The sequence below is a fragment of the Neltuma alba genome, unplaced genomic scaffold (genome assembly GCF_004799145.2).
Source record: "Neltuma alba isolate B1F8T4 unplaced genomic scaffold, ASM479914v2 tig00013064_pilon, whole genome shotgun sequence".
Classification (NCBI taxonomy): domain Eukaryota; kingdom Viridiplantae; phylum Streptophyta; class Magnoliopsida; order Fabales; family Fabaceae; genus Neltuma; species Neltuma alba.
In genome coordinates, this window is record NW_021637401.1 from 1,553 (window position 1) to 18,888 (window position 17,336).

The 17,336-nt window shown below is 37.5% G+C and overlaps 2 protein-coding genes across 3 annotated transcripts; both read left to right on the plus strand.

The window, feature by feature from the left end:
• The first annotated feature begins 4,093 nt into the window (after nt 1-4,093).
• On the plus strand, nt 4,094-12,254 carry LOC114734042 (F-box/LRR-repeat protein 15). 2 transcript variants are annotated; one of them, XM_028921530.1, is made up of 18 exons: nt 4,094-4,768; nt 5,933-6,081; nt 6,154-6,200; nt 6,347-6,479; nt 6,662-6,758; nt 6,841-7,038; nt 7,118-7,388; nt 7,474-7,572; nt 8,018-8,106; nt 8,274-8,373; nt 8,462-8,632; nt 8,855-9,007; nt 9,347-9,507; nt 9,581-9,779; nt 10,576-11,039; nt 11,121-11,184; nt 11,766-11,852; nt 11,988-12,254. In XM_028921530.1, exons 1-18 carry the CDS (start codon nt 4,377-4,379, stop codon nt 12,066-12,068), a joined length of 2,955 nt encoding a protein of 984 aa, XP_028777363.1. In that variant the 5' UTR covers nt 4,094-4,376; the 3' UTR covers nt 12,069-12,254. The 2 variants fall into 2 exon arrangements, with proteins under 2 accessions (XP_028777363.1, XP_028777362.1); XM_028921529.1 differs by having other exon boundaries at nt 5,933-6,200.
• A 1,485-nt stretch (nt 12,255-13,739) lies between these two features.
• LOC114734062 (uncharacterized) lies at nt 13,740-16,727 on the plus strand. The gene is made up of 2 exons (XM_028921556.1): nt 13,740-13,933; nt 15,823-16,727. The coding sequence occupies exons 1-2, from the start codon at nt 13,744-13,746 to the stop codon at nt 16,425-16,427; spliced, it is 795 nt and encodes a 264-aa protein (XP_028777389.1). The 5' UTR covers nt 13,740-13,743; the 3' UTR covers nt 16,428-16,727.
• Nucleotides 16,728-17,336: the final 609 nt, after the last annotated feature.

Below are 17,336 nucleotides of genomic sequence, written 5' to 3' on the forward strand. Positions count from 1 at the left end.
GAAGACACATTGGAATATTATCGCCGAAGCAAACTCGGTGCACTAATTTTTCTCCTTTCTTGCAGTTGAGGCAACAATATACGCCTGAATGGTGTTGCTCTGCAATTATTTGATGCTCCAAATCGAGCATTGTTGCTTGATGAGCTTGTTGGGAAAGTCGAGATTATGACATAATTGCGTTAAACTGACATAATTACGACGTCACATTATCGAAGAGTTTCTGTGTTTTGTGTGTGTAATGGGTCCACGAGAATCGCTATTTGGTGGTATACGCTACAGGGGGATGACAAATTTGGAGCTGCTTTTCCCAGGCAAGCGACGAAAAAAGGATAAGCTTCTTATTATGACATGATGGGCGAAAAAAGGATTTATTAGTGTGTTGGTAATGTGAAATAGCGGGGAAAACCACTCTAGTAGTCGTATATAGCGATATAGTGCTACTAAGCTAATTAGGATAAGCTCCCTCTATATCACAGAGTTTGCGATTTATCAAGTGCCCCCGCCTACATTATTTTTCCTTGCAACGGCTTTGGAGGCAGGGTAGCCAAAAAAAAAAAAAAAGAGGCAAAAACTAGCTAAACTAGATGAACTGTCCTCAAGATTCGAAAGTGGCTCAGAAAAGAAAAAAATCACAGGTACTAAATGTGGACACATTTTCTAACAGGGATTTGAACCTTAATTTATCATATTATGAAAAATTGATTTCTTTTACTAAATCTAACTTCTATTAGTTATCGAATGCAGCTTTTTTTTTTGGTATACAAATTTTAGACAAGGGTTCGGGCTCAACCCAAACTAAGGGCAGGGCACTTGAATGATTCCTCCTAAGTGATACTAATATTAGGTAGGATGAACCTACATCATATCCTCAGGTGTTAACCTATGCATCTTCATTTTAGGATGCCTCCTCAAGTGCCATGACAGAAAATTGAGCCCCCTTACCTGTAGGTGAGAGGGTGAAATTCCTACCGTTGAACCCATGGACGATGGGTAATACATCTTTTAAAATAGGGAGAATCACAATGAGGTCCCAAACAAAAAAAATAATTGAAAAACAAGTCTCATAGGTTGTCATTCTCACTGTAGGACTTGTCATTACAGGCTGCTCAGGTTGTTATTGGGACTTTTTAATAATTATTTCTCTTCTGTGGGACTTGAATGTAATTCTTCCTTTAAATATTGGTTAGATGTTCAATTGAAATGGGTCGTGGGAATATGCCCATTGGGCCTGGGCTCAATGCATATATAATGAGGAGAGCACATTAACAGCCCAATTGGTAATTCTCGTGGACCTAAATCTATGGGTTTGGCTTGCTGCGGCCCATCCTCCCTTCGACCCTCCCTCTGTTTTCACGCTACAACCATACTTCACAAAACGAAAAAAAGAAAAGAAAAGAAAGCGTACAGTACACTGTACACCTCCTAAAGCCTGGGCTGTACTGATTCGAGTGTCCAAATTCAAATAATCAAACCACTTGATTTTCTCCTACTCTAGTTGCAGTCAACCTTTTTCTGTGGCCCATCCTATTTTTCTTGTTTTAGATGGCTTTGGCAAAAATCAGGAAGTTAATTAGGCCCCATAGCTAAGTCCAATTAAGATTTTGACAAATATAGGCAAATCAAACCACCCGGGCCCGAATCACTGGCACCCCCCAAATTGGAAAGGCCCGAGCCGTAATACATCACGCGCGGGACAAAAGTAATCACCAATGGCACAGCCTGACAGGCCACCATTATGGCGAGCCTTTCCCAGCTGCCATGTTCTGATGTTCCACTTTACCAGTGTTGCCGCCAACCACGCATTTTCTCATCACAGTCTCCTTTCGCTACTTAATTCTTCCATTCCTCGTCAGGAGAAAAAAACATACTTATTTAGTTTAACTTGATTTGAGAATTAATATTAGTCTTATATATAAGATATATTTTACAGGGTTATTAATTTTTTCTCAAATTAATCCTATTAATATTCTCTTAACAATAATCAAATAAAAAAAAAGAGTCAGGGGATTAAAAAAAATTAGAATGTTTTAGAAAAAAACATATTATATTAACTAATTTATTTAATATCTTTAATTTGATCAAACTAATTAATTAGATCTTATATAATGAGGGGAGTATTCATTTGGCGTGGAGCTGAGGAAGTAATAATTCAAAGGAGTGAAATTTATCAGACAGCTGGACAAGTCAACGGTGGCTGACCAAATCAACCATGAACAGAGACTGCCTTCCATTTCATAAACCGCCACCCTGTGTTTGTCACGTCTCAACATTATTTCTCCCCTCCTGGCCTCATTTCGTGGGGCCCGCCTGCTTCCTTCCGCAAACCCCTTTAATTTCCCTAATTAATTCGTAATCATCAGTCCTCTTTCCCGCTATACATTTTAAAAAAATCCCACTATTATTGTTTTTTTTCTTCCTGTCAAGCAACCCAAATTCCTAACTCAGATGACCCCACATTAAACTAAATCATTTCGCTTCATCCTTGTTTGTTTCTTTCTCATCCCGTATTAAGGTTTCTGTTACCGTTTCTCCCGACACCCACACACTTGTCGCTCTTAGAAACGGGACTGTGGTTCGCTTGCGGCGGTGGGCTGGGACGGTCGCCCTGTTTGTTCAATTGGGCCTATAATGGGCTTTTCGAGCATCGAAAAAGTAATCCGAGGAAGCCACGTGTACGGAGGAGATTGAAGCGGGCTCATCATGGAGCTTGTCTGCAAAGCGAATAAAATTGTTTGCGGTGTCCAATACAAAGCAAGCACACGGGTAAAGGGAAAAGGAAAGAGCCCTGCCACCCCTCTGCCGCGCAATCCACTGCTCACCCTGCAGTCTGCACAATTTTGCACGCCACTATTTTTATTTATAAAAATTCCAAATCCAAATATTAGCGTCATCTTAATTCTTATTTCCCCCTTATTTATGACTTCATGATTCCGGTGCCTTTTCGGCTGCTGCACACCAACCTTTTACACACACACACACACATATATTTTAAGGTAGTATTGACGAATCTCCTTCCATTGAATCTCATTTATATTTATAATTTATGATAAATAATAATATTAGGGTCATGAGGTATTTATATTTTTCATTTATTCTAATAATATTAAAAGGGTGTTTGGTAACATGAAAAAGTGTTTTTAAAAAGTACTTTTTCTTAAAACGAAACAAATTTCTCCATATATTTATTTTGTATATTATAAAAGTACTTTTAAAATCATTGTTTGGTTTTTATCCAAACACCCTCTAAATAAGGCGGCAACAAATTATGTTTAAACACTGTTTTACTATTTTTTGTCTTAAATATAAAAGCTAGTTGAATAATTTGAGTAGGTTAAGGAAAAAAGTTAAGTTAGTTATTTATATAAATATGTATTGTTTTTCTTAAATATCCTTACTAATCAATTGTGTTGGCTAGAACTATCATTTTTACAAAGACTATATTAGAAAAAATGCATAAATATAAAAGACAAAGTGATTGGAGTTTTATATTTAAAAAAAAAGATTTTATATTAAGAACCATGCAAATGTTTTTTCAATAAAAATAAATTAATATGTGAACTTTTTGGTAAGTTTCTTTCACGTAAAAAACCGGGCATTGATTTTGGGGCACAGCTTGAAGATCGCAATGATAACGGCTGACTGATTTGGTCTGGACATGTCCGTAAGTTTTTCGGTGCGGGTTCGAAGAAATAATAAATGGTGTCTTCTTAATTCTGCAATCTACGTAATTGCCGAAGTTTTAAGGGGAAAAATATAATTTAATTATTCCCCGACGCATTTTTCGTTTGATGTCAATGTCAATAAACGGATGGAATTGAATCAGAAATATCCAGGATTTTTACCTACACATAGACAATCTTTTCCTCCCAACACTCATTAAGACATCATCTTTAGAAAGGGACAGGAAAGTTAAGAAACCCACTCAGGTAGCTTCAAAATGCACACGCGATCATAACAAAACCTATGGAAAAAAAAAAGGATAATAATAAAGTTAAAAAAATTACCGCCAAAACGTCGTCGTCGTCGTTGTCTCGCAGCCCTTCACTTCCCAAAATTTCCACAAGAGTGCGAATTTCCATTCCTCAGAGATATCCAGCAACCAGGAAAAACATCCAAAGAAAGCAGCTCCCAAGATCCGATCAGATCCATTCAACCCACTCTCTCTCTCCCCCTCTAAACCGTCTCCCATCCCTGTCTTCTGCATCCTTCCCACACGCTCTGAAATTTTATCTTTGCATCTCTAATTCGAGTTCCATAAATCGCCTTTGGCACTAGGGTTTCCAGAGAGAACGGGTCCCAGTGCTTGAAATTCTACTAGGAATGTGTTAGATCGATGCGTGGGCTTCTTGAAGCTCTCAGTTCTGGACGCTGACTGCATGAAGTTTTGGTGCAATTTAAGCTTTAACGAAGGAGAAGACGAGGTGATGAGAGGGGGAGATAATCGTCTAAACTCAAAGGAGGAGGAGCGCGTATTCGGAAATGATGGTCTATCTGATGACGACGTTGGAAATGATGAGCAGCCTTTAGTCGGCAGTGATGCCCCTTTAGCTGTCGAGTTTATTGAGCGTGAGACCGACGATCAATTCAGGGTGTTTGAGGAGATGGTTAGGGCCGTGCGGGTGGGTGGCTTTGCTTCTTGGACCAATACGGCGCTGTACGAGGGCGAGAGTAGTTCGGCTGCCGCTGTTGTTGCCGCTGGTCTGCAGAATGGCACGGAGGATAGTCGCGATTATCACCACAAGCGCGCTAAATTTCACTCTGATTTCGAGTGAGTTTCAAAGTCCATACATTCTTATATCACCCTAACTATACTTTGAATATGGAACATTGGCGTTCAGTATCATTTTTATTCGAAATAACTGGAAAGTACTTTCCCTGGACGATAATGTTCTATTCCGAGATTGAAAACATCTTCACCCTTATAGTTGCTTGTTTTACACACTGATAGTTATATTCAGGCGTTTGATCCGATTACAATCGAGGATTTCTAGTATCCTATTCTATTATGCTATAGGATCAACAAAATTAAGTTGCCCTGGTTTATCGCCCAAACTACAGTATAATGTGGAGAACAAGGAGCGTGGAATTTTTTGGCTTAGCATCTTATAATGCTGTTCTCTAGTTCTTTTAGGTTTGTTACTGGTATAATAAAAAGAACTAAGAACAAGAAGACGAATTTTGGTGCCCCATGAATGCAATAGCTTATTGCTGGCATCAGTTTTGTTTCCGAGTTCGTTGTTTCTTTTTTTGGTATTAATTTGCACATAAAGGAGTTCCATCTTGGATAATTTTGCTTGGGATCACTTAGCATGTATCGTTTGATTTTTTTTTTTTTTTAAATGGGGGGAGTATCATGCCATTTATAATATACGGCAATTGTGGAAACCCCGTTTTTATGTCAACTTTAGCTGTGTTGAGTGTCTGAAATCATGCGCGCGTGCGCGCACTATTTGATTGTTGACACGTCTGTTTCTCCCATCTTTTGCAAAGGAATTTTGGACGCTTGCTGGAATTTTTGTTTTTAGTTATTTAATTGATTCCTTGTGAACTACTCTGTACTTAGCTTAATAACCAGATATTTACTTCTTGACGAATGTTGGCTGAAAGTGGTCTTGCTTTTTTCCCCTCTTGTTTTAAATTTTTGTTGTAAACTTTAATATGATACTTTGATATCTCCTACATGGACACCCTAGGAAGACCTGGACTTTCTGGCTCTTTAATGCAATTTCCTTGTGTCTTTGTTATTCGCACTTGACATTGGAAGAATCCTTAACTCTGGCTAGGCAACTTTAGCCTGGAATATACTGTATTCTTTTGGAAAAATTTGGGGATAGCAATATTTAATTAGAAATGCTATTCATGTCTGACATGGAAACTAGCACACCACACCATGATATACCCTGTAGCTGATGATAATGACTGTGTTTGGCAGTAAATGTCGATTTGCCACTTCAACATCTTCAGATACTGGGAAATCAAATACATCTATGGACTATGGAGATTTTGAGAATATCCCTGGATCATGTCTTCGATATAATAACGACTCATGTTATGATGCTTTTGCATTGATGAATAATACCGGTGAGGAGAATGACTTGGATTCTAGTCTTGTGAATGACAGTGAAGGAAATGACCATGACATCTCAAATGCAGAAGATCTAGAGGTCAAAATGGATCTTACGGATGACCTACTGCATATGGTATAAAAGAATTACCTTTGTGTTGTTATTTCTCGTTTAAAAGGAATTGATGTTCTTTTAATATGGAGCTATGGAATCTAAACCCACGTCGTTTCCCCCTGTTTAATCTATCTATTACATCTCCTTTTCTTTACCCATGTACTCAGGTTTTTTCATTTTTGGATCATCCCAATCTCTGCAAAGCTGCTAGAGTTTGTAAGCAATGGCGTGCTGCTAGTGCTCATGAAGACTTCTGGAAGTTTTTGAATTTTGAAGACCGGAATATATCTGCCCAGCAATGTGAGCCTGAATGCACCTACGCTGTGATAATTATTTTTAATTGAAATTTATTTTATAGAAATACTTTTAACTTTCAACTAATAAGATTTTTATTGTGAAAGAAACTCTGCATGATGTGCATGCTTTGGCCGCACCTCTTTTTGGGTTAATTTGCTTATTCAAAGCTTTATGTGGATTTACAGTTGAGGACATGTGTAGCCGTTATCCAAATGCCACAGCATTGAGCATTTCTGGTCCTGCTATGCACATGCTTGTTATGAAGGCCATCTCTTCATTAAGGTAAATAATTTGCTGTGATATTTATTTGGTCAAAGTTAATTAACTGATTTGTGACTGGCTGATTTGTTGTCATCATTTTCAGAAATCTTGAGGTTTTAACGCTGGGAAAAGGACAAATATTGGATAACTTTTTCCATGCTTTAGCCGATTGTACTATGCTGAAAAAATTAAACATCAATGATGCTACACTTGGCAATGGTATACAAGAAATCTCTATTTACCATGATAGATTGTGTCATCTTCAATTAACAAAATGCCGTGTAATGCGTATATCAGTCAGGTGAGAACATTTGAAGTGTGACTTAAACTTAGTCAAATGCTTGCCTATGATCTAACTTTTGATGATCTATCTTTCCTAGGTGCCCTCTGCTTGAAACTATGTCATTGAAGCGCAGTAGCATGGCCCAGGCTGTGGTTAATTGCCCCTTGTTGCATGAGCTTGACATTGGCTCTTGCCACAAGCTTCCAGATGCTGTTATTCGCTCAGCTGCGACCTCATGTCCTCAGTTAGTGTCGCTGGATATGTCGAACTGTTCATGCGTCAGTGATGAAACACTGAGGGAAATAGCCCAGAATTGTGCTAATCTTAGTATTCTTGATGCGTCCTACTGTCCAAACATATCTTTGGAGGTAGGTTTAGAGTATGCAACAATCTTAGGCTGTATATAATTTGGATTTGTCTTTGTTTGACGGGCCTGTTTGTTTGCCTTTGAAGTCTGTTAGACTGCCAATGTTGACAGTTCTCAAGATTCACAGTTGCGAGGGTATCACTTCTGCCTCAATGGCTGCAATAGCTCATAGTTACATGTTGGAGGTATGGAACAGGACTGAGCTATTGATGTTATCTGTTATACTTGATGAACTTGTTTACCACTTTAAACTAAAGAACCAGTTTTGGATCCATATCAAATCTCTTCCACTCATCTTTCCCTGTTAATTTCCGGAGTTCCTTATATGAGGGTATGACCCTCAATAATTGACAGTAGGAGCTCCAGCCTTTGCTGTTGGTTCACAAGCTGTTCATGTGATCATCTCTGCTATTGTCCTTAAGATTGCGTGTATGGCAACACTTATTGACTGAAAACCTGGCTCTGATACTATTTGTTAGATGCTAAATGCATTTATTGAATTTAGACTATAAAACTGATACTGAATCTATTCCACCCCTCTCGCACTTATACTTCCTTCTGTTTATACTAATCACTCCATATGTGACAATATGCCTGAACCCTTGGGCATTGATTTCACTGGCACTGCAGGTTTTGGAGCTTGATAATTGCAGCCTATTGACTTCTGTGTCTTTGAATCTTCCACGTTTGCAGAATATCAGATTGGTTCATTGTCGCAAGTATACTTCTTCCCCATTTTCCCCTTCATCTCCAGAATTTTTTTTTTGTTCTTTTGTTTTTTTTCCCCTTCTATCCCCTTTGTTAAATGGATGCTTGTGCTTACCTGTTTTTGGATTTTTTTTTTAATATTTACCAATATCTTCTGTTGGATTGTCTTCCTTTACAGATTTGCTGATCTGGACTTGAGAACCATGATGCTATCGTCTATACAAGTCTCTAATTGCCCAGTGCTCCACCGCATCAACATAACATCGAATTCACTTCGTGTATGTCACTTACTTTGACCCTTTTTTTTTTTGGGCCATGCTGATGCAGATATGGTTAGAATTTGATGGGCTGATTGTGGCAATGCAGAAATTAGCGTTACAAAAGCAGGACAGCTTAATCACGCTAGCTCTGCAATGCCAATCTTTACAAGAGGTGGACCTTTCTGAGTGTGAATCTTTGACAGACTCTATATGCAAAGTTTTTAGTGACGGTGGAGGATGCCCTATGTTGAATTCACTAGTTCTTGATAATTGTGAGGTATGTGAGTAAGTCTTTTCAACCTTATTTGCTTCATTGCTTACTAAAGGAAAGTGCTTAAGATATATTTGCTTCTCTACTTTTTTCACTATTGTGCTTGTGAGACCTTTGGTGTCAAATTTTAGTTGATGATTTTATTATTGAAATGTCTGACTATTATGATTATCATCATCATTATTATTTTGTATTTTTGTCTCAAACTTGGTGTTTTAATGGATTTAGAGCTTGACATCAGTGAGATTCGCCAGTACCTCTTTAGTCAATCTTTCCCTTGTTGGTTGCCGGGCAATCAGTACTCTTGAGCTCTCTTGCCCTAAACTTGAGAAAGTTAATTTGGATGGTTGTGATCATTTGGAAAGAGCATCGTTTAGTCCTGTAAGTGATATTATTTTCTCATGAATTGCTTTAAATTCTGTTTTATATGACAAGCTATTGCATTCTTCATCTGTTTGATTTGATTGCCTATTAGAAAAGGAGGATAAATATATAATTTGCATGTCTGAACTTCGGCCTGTACGAAGCTCCCTCCTTGTTTGCTTTATTGTTTACATTGTTACAATGCAAGCTTATAATGTAGTATGGGCGATATCTGATGTTCATTTCTAAAGGCTTGGGAAGGGGCTACAGGGCTACTATTGTGTACCAATCAATATATGGTAGTCTAATCTGCAGTGGCTAAAGACTAAATGCGGTTTTTTTTTTCCTGCTTCTCAGGTTGGTCTTCGATCTCTTAATTTAGGAATATGTCCAAAATTAAACACACTCGACATTGAGGCACCAAATATGATCTCACTTGAATTGAAAGGATGTGGCGTACTTTCTGAAGCATCCATTAACTGTCCCCTGTTGATATCTCTAGATGCTTCCTTTTGCAGGTTGTGTTGCACTTGTTTTTACTTCAGCTATCCTCCTAGTATGGAAACTAACATTTACTGTTTGGTTGTATAGCCAATTGACGGATGACTGCTTATCTGCAACAACTGCCTCGTGCCCACTGATAGAGTCATTGATATTGATGTCATGCCCATCAGTTGGTTCAGATGGACTTTGTTCTCTGCGTTGGCTTCCAAATCTCACTGTTCTTGATTTATCTTATACTTTTTTGACGAACTTGGAGCCTGTTTTTGAGTCTTGTGCACAATTAAAGGCAAGAACTACCATAGATATTCATGTGCTTACTATTGAAACCCCCCTTTCTTTTAAAAAAAAGGAACAAAAGAAAGAAAAATGGAAAACAAAAAACACCCAAAAGAAAAAGCATTCTAGAGTAAAAAATTATTCGGTTGAGCTGGCTTATTTAATTCATTTACTTCTTTATTCGCATGAGAAATCCATATATCTACTTGTAAGTGTAAAAGCTATAGAAAGCTGCATTATTCATAAGTCATAAATACTACAGCTTACCCTGAACTATGTATGAAGCATATGCCCCAATACTGTTAAAAAGTGAATGAACAGGGTTCTGTTTTTGTTTCTTTGGATGAGATGAAACATGAAGAAAGAAACTAGGAAGACAACAATTTTTTATTTGATAAAAATTAAATTCACAAATATCTTTGTCAAGACGATTATCTATGGGTTACTTATGCTCAAATAAAATATCCTGTTCAATTCTCCCGATTTGGTGGGCTTAAAATTGGTGCCTTAATGCATTTTATTTATTGCATCTAAATGGGTAATATATCCCACTTCTCTATTTTGTTTCCCCAGTTTTATTTCACCCCAAACAAGGTGTTGACTTCTTTCTGGTTTTAAAAGAAAATTTGTTTATTTGTTATCCTCCCTTGCAGCTTATATTTTTGTTTTATGATTTAATATGGTATGCATATTTAACAGCTTTTCATTTGCCCCCAAACCATGGAAATGCAATGATTTGAAGCCTTTGTTACTTTGTCCCTCACTTCATCTTTTCTGACAATGTTACTGTTCGCTATTTCTTGAAGGTATTAAAGTTACAGGCATGCAAGTATCTCACTGACTCGTCACTTGAGCCTCTTTACAAGGGAGGTGCTTTACCAGCACTTCAGGAGTTGGATTTGTCATATGGAACTTTATGTCAGTCTGCCATAGAGGAGCTTCTTGCATGCTGCACACACCTCACCCATGTGAGCCTGAATGGCTGTGCTAATATGCATGATCTGAATTGGGGTTATAGTCGTGGACAGATCACTGAGTTGCCAGCTGTAAACATGTCTAGTATGATCTCACATGAGGATGTCCTTGAACAAAGTGAGCAATCCAGCCGTTTACTCCAGAATCTCAATTGCGTGGGATGTCCAAATATTAGGAAAGTTCTCATTCCACCTTTGGCACATTGTTATCATTTATTATATTTAAACCTTTCTTTGTCGGTTAACCTGAAGGAGGTTGATATTGTTTGTCTCAACCTATGTTTTCTTAATTTAAGGTATGGCTGTCTTTCTAGAAAATATTAAATGGTCTTATTCTTCTCATATCACATGCAATGACTTTTAACTTCTCTATTCAGCAACTGTTCATCTTTGGAAACTTTGAAGCTAGAATGTCCGAGATTAAGCAGTCTATTTCTTCAGGTATTAGTCTAGCTTTTCCATGTTAATGTATTGATGCATGCTTAATTTGATATGTTAGTTGAATGCCCGCATAAAATTTATTGCTTTTGGTTTCATATCCTACTATTTTTTATTATACTCATTCCTCTTTTTTCATTACTGGCGTTATTGGCTGTCATCTTCCATATTGAAATTTGTTCTGACGTTGGGCACACAAAGTTTCCGACCTTTACTATGGAATGTTGGAAGCTTGCTCCATTCTCTCTGTTTGGATTGATTGGCATCTTTTTAAGTTTTACATAAATTTGAATGATTTCATTTCATGGATTGTTCATGTTCTTGACAGTTTTCTCCCCTTTAAAATTGTCATCTTGGCATTTCGTCCTTCCTCAAAATGCAGTATCTGAATTTTTATCTGTATACGTATATTTGCAATAATTAATTTTGTTAAATTTTGGTAGTTTTGGCAATTCACCCTGTGATATTTGTGGTCCCTGGTGCGTTGTGTGGATAGTATCTGTCCATTTTAGCGACTACCATAAAGCCTGACATTTTCTCCCTTCAATTTTTTCTGCGGGGTGGGATAACTCTGGGGCTTTCAGTCCTGCAACATTGATGAGGAAGCTGTTGAAGCTGCTATCTCCAAATGCAGCATGCTGGAGACTCTTGATGTTCGGTTCTGTCCAAGGGTGAGAATTAACTGCCTATGTCATTATATTCCATCAGTACTGTGAAGTAATTCTAGGCGACTAGCGAACCTTTCGTTCCACAACACTGGATTTGATCTCACTTGTATTTGTGGTTTGCTTTACGATGGCCCGCAGATAAGCTCAATGAACATGGGTAGATTACGAGCTTCTTGTTCCAGTTTGAGGCGTATATTTAGCAGCTTGTCAACTTCATAATCTCGATCTTGCATAAAAAATGTTGCCGTGCCAACTTGCTTCGAGTTAAAGGCACCCTAGATTTCATTTGATGATGCCCATGTATTGTAAATTGTTAACGACTCGATTGTTTAATGCTTGGCATATGAGTTATGTAGCTATATTTATGTATTACATCATCTTTCTTGAGTTCCAGTGGTTACTCGTAAATCCCGGCCTCGTCAATTTTTATGATCCTTGTGATGTTCTCATCCTCAAGCGGTCTGCCTAGTCTCGTGTAGCTTTTGCGGTGAGAGATTTAAATACTACTCCTTCCGATTTAAGAATCTATTTAACTAATTTGGTTAGATTAAAAAGTTAGATAAATTGGTTAATTACAAGAAATGATTTTTTTTTGAAACACTATAATCATGTTTCTTGATATTCTTTTTTATCTCTTATTTGATTATGGTTGAAAGAGTGTTCATATAAGTAATTTAAAAAAAATTAATAAATATAAAAAATAAGTCACATAATTAGGATCAAAATTAAATTAATAATTAGATCTTATATTAAAAATTGGAGGAGTATCTTAACTAATTTTTATATTTAGAATTAAAAGTAACATATAATGTGTGTGAAATATAAATTGGGATCCGTGTTGAAATACATAAAAGGAATTTTTGGTTATTGGGTTTTGTTTGGTGGCGCCACGTGTTTGAATAAACTATGGGTTGTTTGTTCTTTCCCCGGCGATCATATTACATTTCCCTCGTTCGCACGCGTGTAATTCCTCGTTCCTCCAAATTTATAACACCAGCTTTAGCGAATGTAATTTTTTTTTTAATCATTTTATGTAATTAAAGGGTACGCATCGCATAGGTACCACTAGGCTGTTCTGCGAGACCCTGCCGACAGGAATATCCGACCCGACTTCCTTATGTCGGTAGGATGTCAATGAGGCTGTGGTTGTTCTTCGGTTCCGCGGCCCCCTCGTTTGATGGGGATCTTCTTGACAAGAGGGGAAAAAAATACAAGTAGCTGATAATTTATTAATTTCAACTATCTCTAGTTTAGGAAAAGAACATTATAATAAGAAAGATAAAATTAAAAGAAAAATTATATTATTTTAATACACTTCAATGTTACGTACTTGTTATAATATCTTCAATACTACTATTTTTAATATAAAAACCAGTTTGACTTTCAATTTATCATAATTATTCTCATATTTATTAATTTTTTTAAAATAATCTATATTAATTGCACATGTTAAATACTCCAACAATTAGTAGTGCTAGCTAATATACATGAATATTAAAAATATTTTAGAAAATTTAAATCATATTTATTATAAATAATTGATTTAATAAACTTTTTTAATCCATTCAAATTAATTAACTAGTCCTTATATTGATGATAGGATGTAGTATATGTCTTTCATCATGACAATAAATCTATAAATGCTAATAATATGAGCTTTACTATTTCTTTTCCAAAATTAGAAGGTAAACAGTAACGACTAAAATCAAATTCGCATCGAATCTGCAATATTTTATTGAACGTCTCTCAAAAAATCGTAACAAAGCAATGGTCTGTTCCAAAAGGAGGTTGCTGCGCAAATCTCAAATGGCCATAAATTGGACACTGATCCAAAATATGGATCACCCGTCAGTGCGGCCACCCAATCGACCCGGACCCGGTTGGTGTGACTTCCATGTACCTTATACCAGAAGACAACCCGATAGAGGTTGACGTCTCACTCCTCTCTCCGGTCTCCATTCTCTTCACTTCCCCTCTGCTCCTCTCTCTGCTTTCAGTCTTCACAATGGCGATAACTGTTTGGTCTGTATTAGCCATCCTTCTCTTCCTTCATGCAGCTGCTACAGGTGCCGTTAACTCTCAAAGTAAGTCAACATTTACTTTCCGTATAAAGAACCATCTCTCAATTGGTTCTACTTTTTGGTTTTTGCTTCTGCTTCCAAACGCCCGAAGATCCTTTCCTCTTTTGTTGGATTTGTCTTTTTTAATACTTTCTAATGTTGCTCCTCACTCAGGTTTGCGTGTGTCCATGGTTAGAGTGAAATGAGACTTTATCATGTTAGTGTTTGTTGAAGTTGTTCTCCTGCTAGATCTCAATTAGATAGAGTTCTTTTGTGCGGCTGATCTCCCAGCAAAAGTTCGTCTCTTTCAAGATGTTTTGTTATTCCTGTTGGATGCTCTTTGTTCTTGAAGAAATTGGTGGCAGAGAAAACCATCCACATTGGATCTTAAACTAATAGTGCCGAGGTGGAAAAGCGGACAAAGAACATACAAATAAAATTCTTTGGATCTTCTCCCATTCTGGTTTTTTCTGTGACCGTATCTCCGAACCAAATTTAGTTCCGATCTTTGTCATTCTTAATCAGACAACAAATGTTATCAGCTCAAAAATTCATCAGCTCTCTGTCTTTGGAGTTGGAGGGCGATATGTAGGTTTTGCCCAGGATCTGCTTGGTGGCCATTCTCTTACTTGAGCATGGATTTGAGTGCATTTTATGGGCGCTCGTTTTGGATCTTGTGTACTCTTTCATATAGCATCCAATCTAAGTATCGTTGGTCGGTCTTTCTTTTATGCGTGTAACACGAACAATCCGTTTTAACCTTTCAATTTAGGTGCTAACACAGTTCTTTCCCCGAGTTTATTTTGAATAAATAGTCCTTTTGCTCTTTGTTAGGTGTTTTTACCAGTGTAAAGAAATGAGAGATGAAAACGTCAAGTTGACGTTGACCTGGTGGCCATTTTACTGTTATTTATGAGGTCGTAGGATTTAATGTAGTTAATGGGGAACTAAACGAATTAACTTCATTTCAAATTCTGACTTTCCTGTAAGGTCAAGACCTCTATACAGGTTCAGATCCTCCAATGTTCCTGCATAGATCTAGTTTTCGTTTACACCATGGACAATACCTGCTTTAGGACCGCAATACCTGAGCAAATATCGTAATTTTATTTGTAGCGACTATTTGGGCTACAATGTTCTATATGAACGCCGTGCTTGGAATATAGGATTAGGGTTTACTATTGGTCGAGAGCTGGAGATGCGGTTGTAGATAAAGAAATATCTAGCTCTCATAATGGACCTTGAGAATCTATGAACTAATAGATGATTGGATTTTTGGAGCATGAACTTGGCATCTATTGAATAGAAGGTGCTGAGCTGTGGTTAAGCTGGCCATTTAGCAAGTTATCCAGGCTTGGCTCATTTTAGCTTGGCTCAACTTGATTGATTTACGCACACTCACTCGTGTATATATGGTTATTTTTCCCATTTAATATGGTATATGTATTTGACATATGATATGGAAGTTACCTGATGTGAAGTTCAAGCTAGTTTTTTTTTTTTTTTAACAAGTTCAAGCGACTTTAAATCCCTAAAATACTGCGCAACTGACTGATCTCATCTGTACAAGGTCGCTCTACTTAGTGAGCAGAAACCCAAGCACTTGTTTAGGACTTGTTTAGGCACCTTGGATCAGCGAACCAAGCTTGAGTGCAAGTTCAAGCTCGTTTAATAAATTAGCCAAGCCCCACCCTTAGATCAGCTTGGCTTGTTCATTGCTTTCAAAAGATTAGATGAGATTTAGGGATGGTAGAGTGGAGAAATAACTGATGGGAATTAATCTTTTTCCATTATGGCCTGCTGGAGTACTCAGAATTGTGATTTATATGAAGATCATTTCCATTTATATATATTTTTTATTTTTTCTGTGTTTTCTAAAATCTCCAATTTGACATGAAAACTGAACTTGGCAGTTAAAGTAACTGATAACCCAGCAGACAAGTTGGTAGCCGCAATCAATCAAAACAGAACTGCTCACAAGGCCTCAAGCTTGCATGACAACCCAGGGCTTGCCTGTATTGCCTTACAATACATAAAGGCATACCAAGGTGATTGTGGTGCTGTGGGAGGAGCTGATGCCAAGAAGCCTCCTGAATCTCAATTTGCTGAAACTTTTGCCCCTAGTTGTGGTGTTAAGGCATCAACACTTGCCACTATCACCGGTCGTTTCTTAGGCTGCCAGACTAAATATGTGCATGCACCAGAGGCATTTTCAGAAATCCTGATAAAAAACCAGAGGAGCTTGGATATACTTTACAGTAAGAATCACACTCAAGTGGGAGCTGCTGTGACAGGTACTGATGGAGGATCTCCTTACTTCTGGTGTGTGTTGTTCAGCAATGGTAAACCTAACAGCACATTTATGTTTGAGGATGGTGTGGCCAAAATAACAAAACCCGGCTGCTTCAGTGGAGCTAATGATGAGTGCAGTGGGGCTTATGGCTGGTCTCAACTTCGTGGTATATGGGTATTTGCCACTGCGGCTCTGGCTGCTTCGAGTTTTGCTTTGGCTTTGTGATTACACTGTGACTGAAATTTGATTGATTTTATCTCCTAAAAATTTTACTTTGATTCAATTTTTTCTCTGTAGATTCCCTATTTGGACTTTTTGTTTGATGTCCTTGGATTTGTATTTGAATGATGACCAGGAAAGGGGAGAGACGTACAAATTGTGTTACATTATCTCTCTTGATTACATATGAAAATGAAATTTCGCATTTGCCGCATCATTCACTTGTTTGCAGGTCTTCACCTCTCCACATTTTGTACTCTCATTCCTTCTACTAAAAAGTATCCAATGTCCATTATTACCGATTAATTTGGATTTGAAGCAGTTCAGGTCTTAGATATGATAGATTTCTTTTATCGGTGTATTTTCTTTCCTACTCACAAGGCTCGAACTTGAACCATTATTTCAGGAATTTTAAACTCATTACTACTCAAAATTCTGGATCGGTCAATATTCCTTCTGCGAAAAATAATAGTGGCGACTTTTTGCGGATTTTGATCTACTAACACAAATTGGACAATCATATAGCTAGTAAGGTCGATGGCCATTTGTCAGATGAATTCTAACAAGCACCAGAACATAGCCAGACAGGAGAACCTCAGGAAAACTAATTTACCTGCAACTCAGAAATCTATTTTGGGGAATGAGACCCTTGAAGCATTAAATATGCACATTTAATGGGCACGGGCTTGGAAACGCCTGTGGTGTAGCCACACGGGGCCCAAATAGCTTTTATCAGCAATTGCTGCCACGTAAAGACAAATTAGGACCGCTAACAAGTTTCTCCCAGCTTGTTGAACTACCCATGTCTACCAGCATATTTTGATGCCTCAGATGGCTGATTTATCAGAAATAAGGATTTTTTTTTTTAAATTAAAAAGACATGCACTGGCTAACAGTTCGAGATGACAAATGATA

Coding starts and splice junctions, on each gene's coding strand:
- LOC114734042 (XM_028921529.1), top strand. CDS start 4,377: ATGAAGTTTTGGTGCAATTTAAGCTTTAACGAAGGAGAAGACGAGGTG. Junction 7,573..8,017: donor CTCATAGTTACATGTTGGAG/GTATGGAACAGG, acceptor CTGGCACTGCAG/GTTTTGGAGCTTGATAATTG. Junction 8,107..8,273: donor AGATTGGTTCATTGTCGCAA/GTATACTTCTTC, acceptor CTTCCTTTACAG/ATTTGCTGATCTGGACTTGA.
- LOC114734062 (XM_028921556.1), top strand. CDS start 13,744: ATGTACCTTATACCAGAAGACAACCCGATAGAGGTTGACGTCTCACTC. Junction 13,934..15,822: donor AGGTGCCGTTAACTCTCAAA/GTAAGTCAACAT, acceptor TGAACTTGGCAG/TTAAAGTAACTGATAACCCA.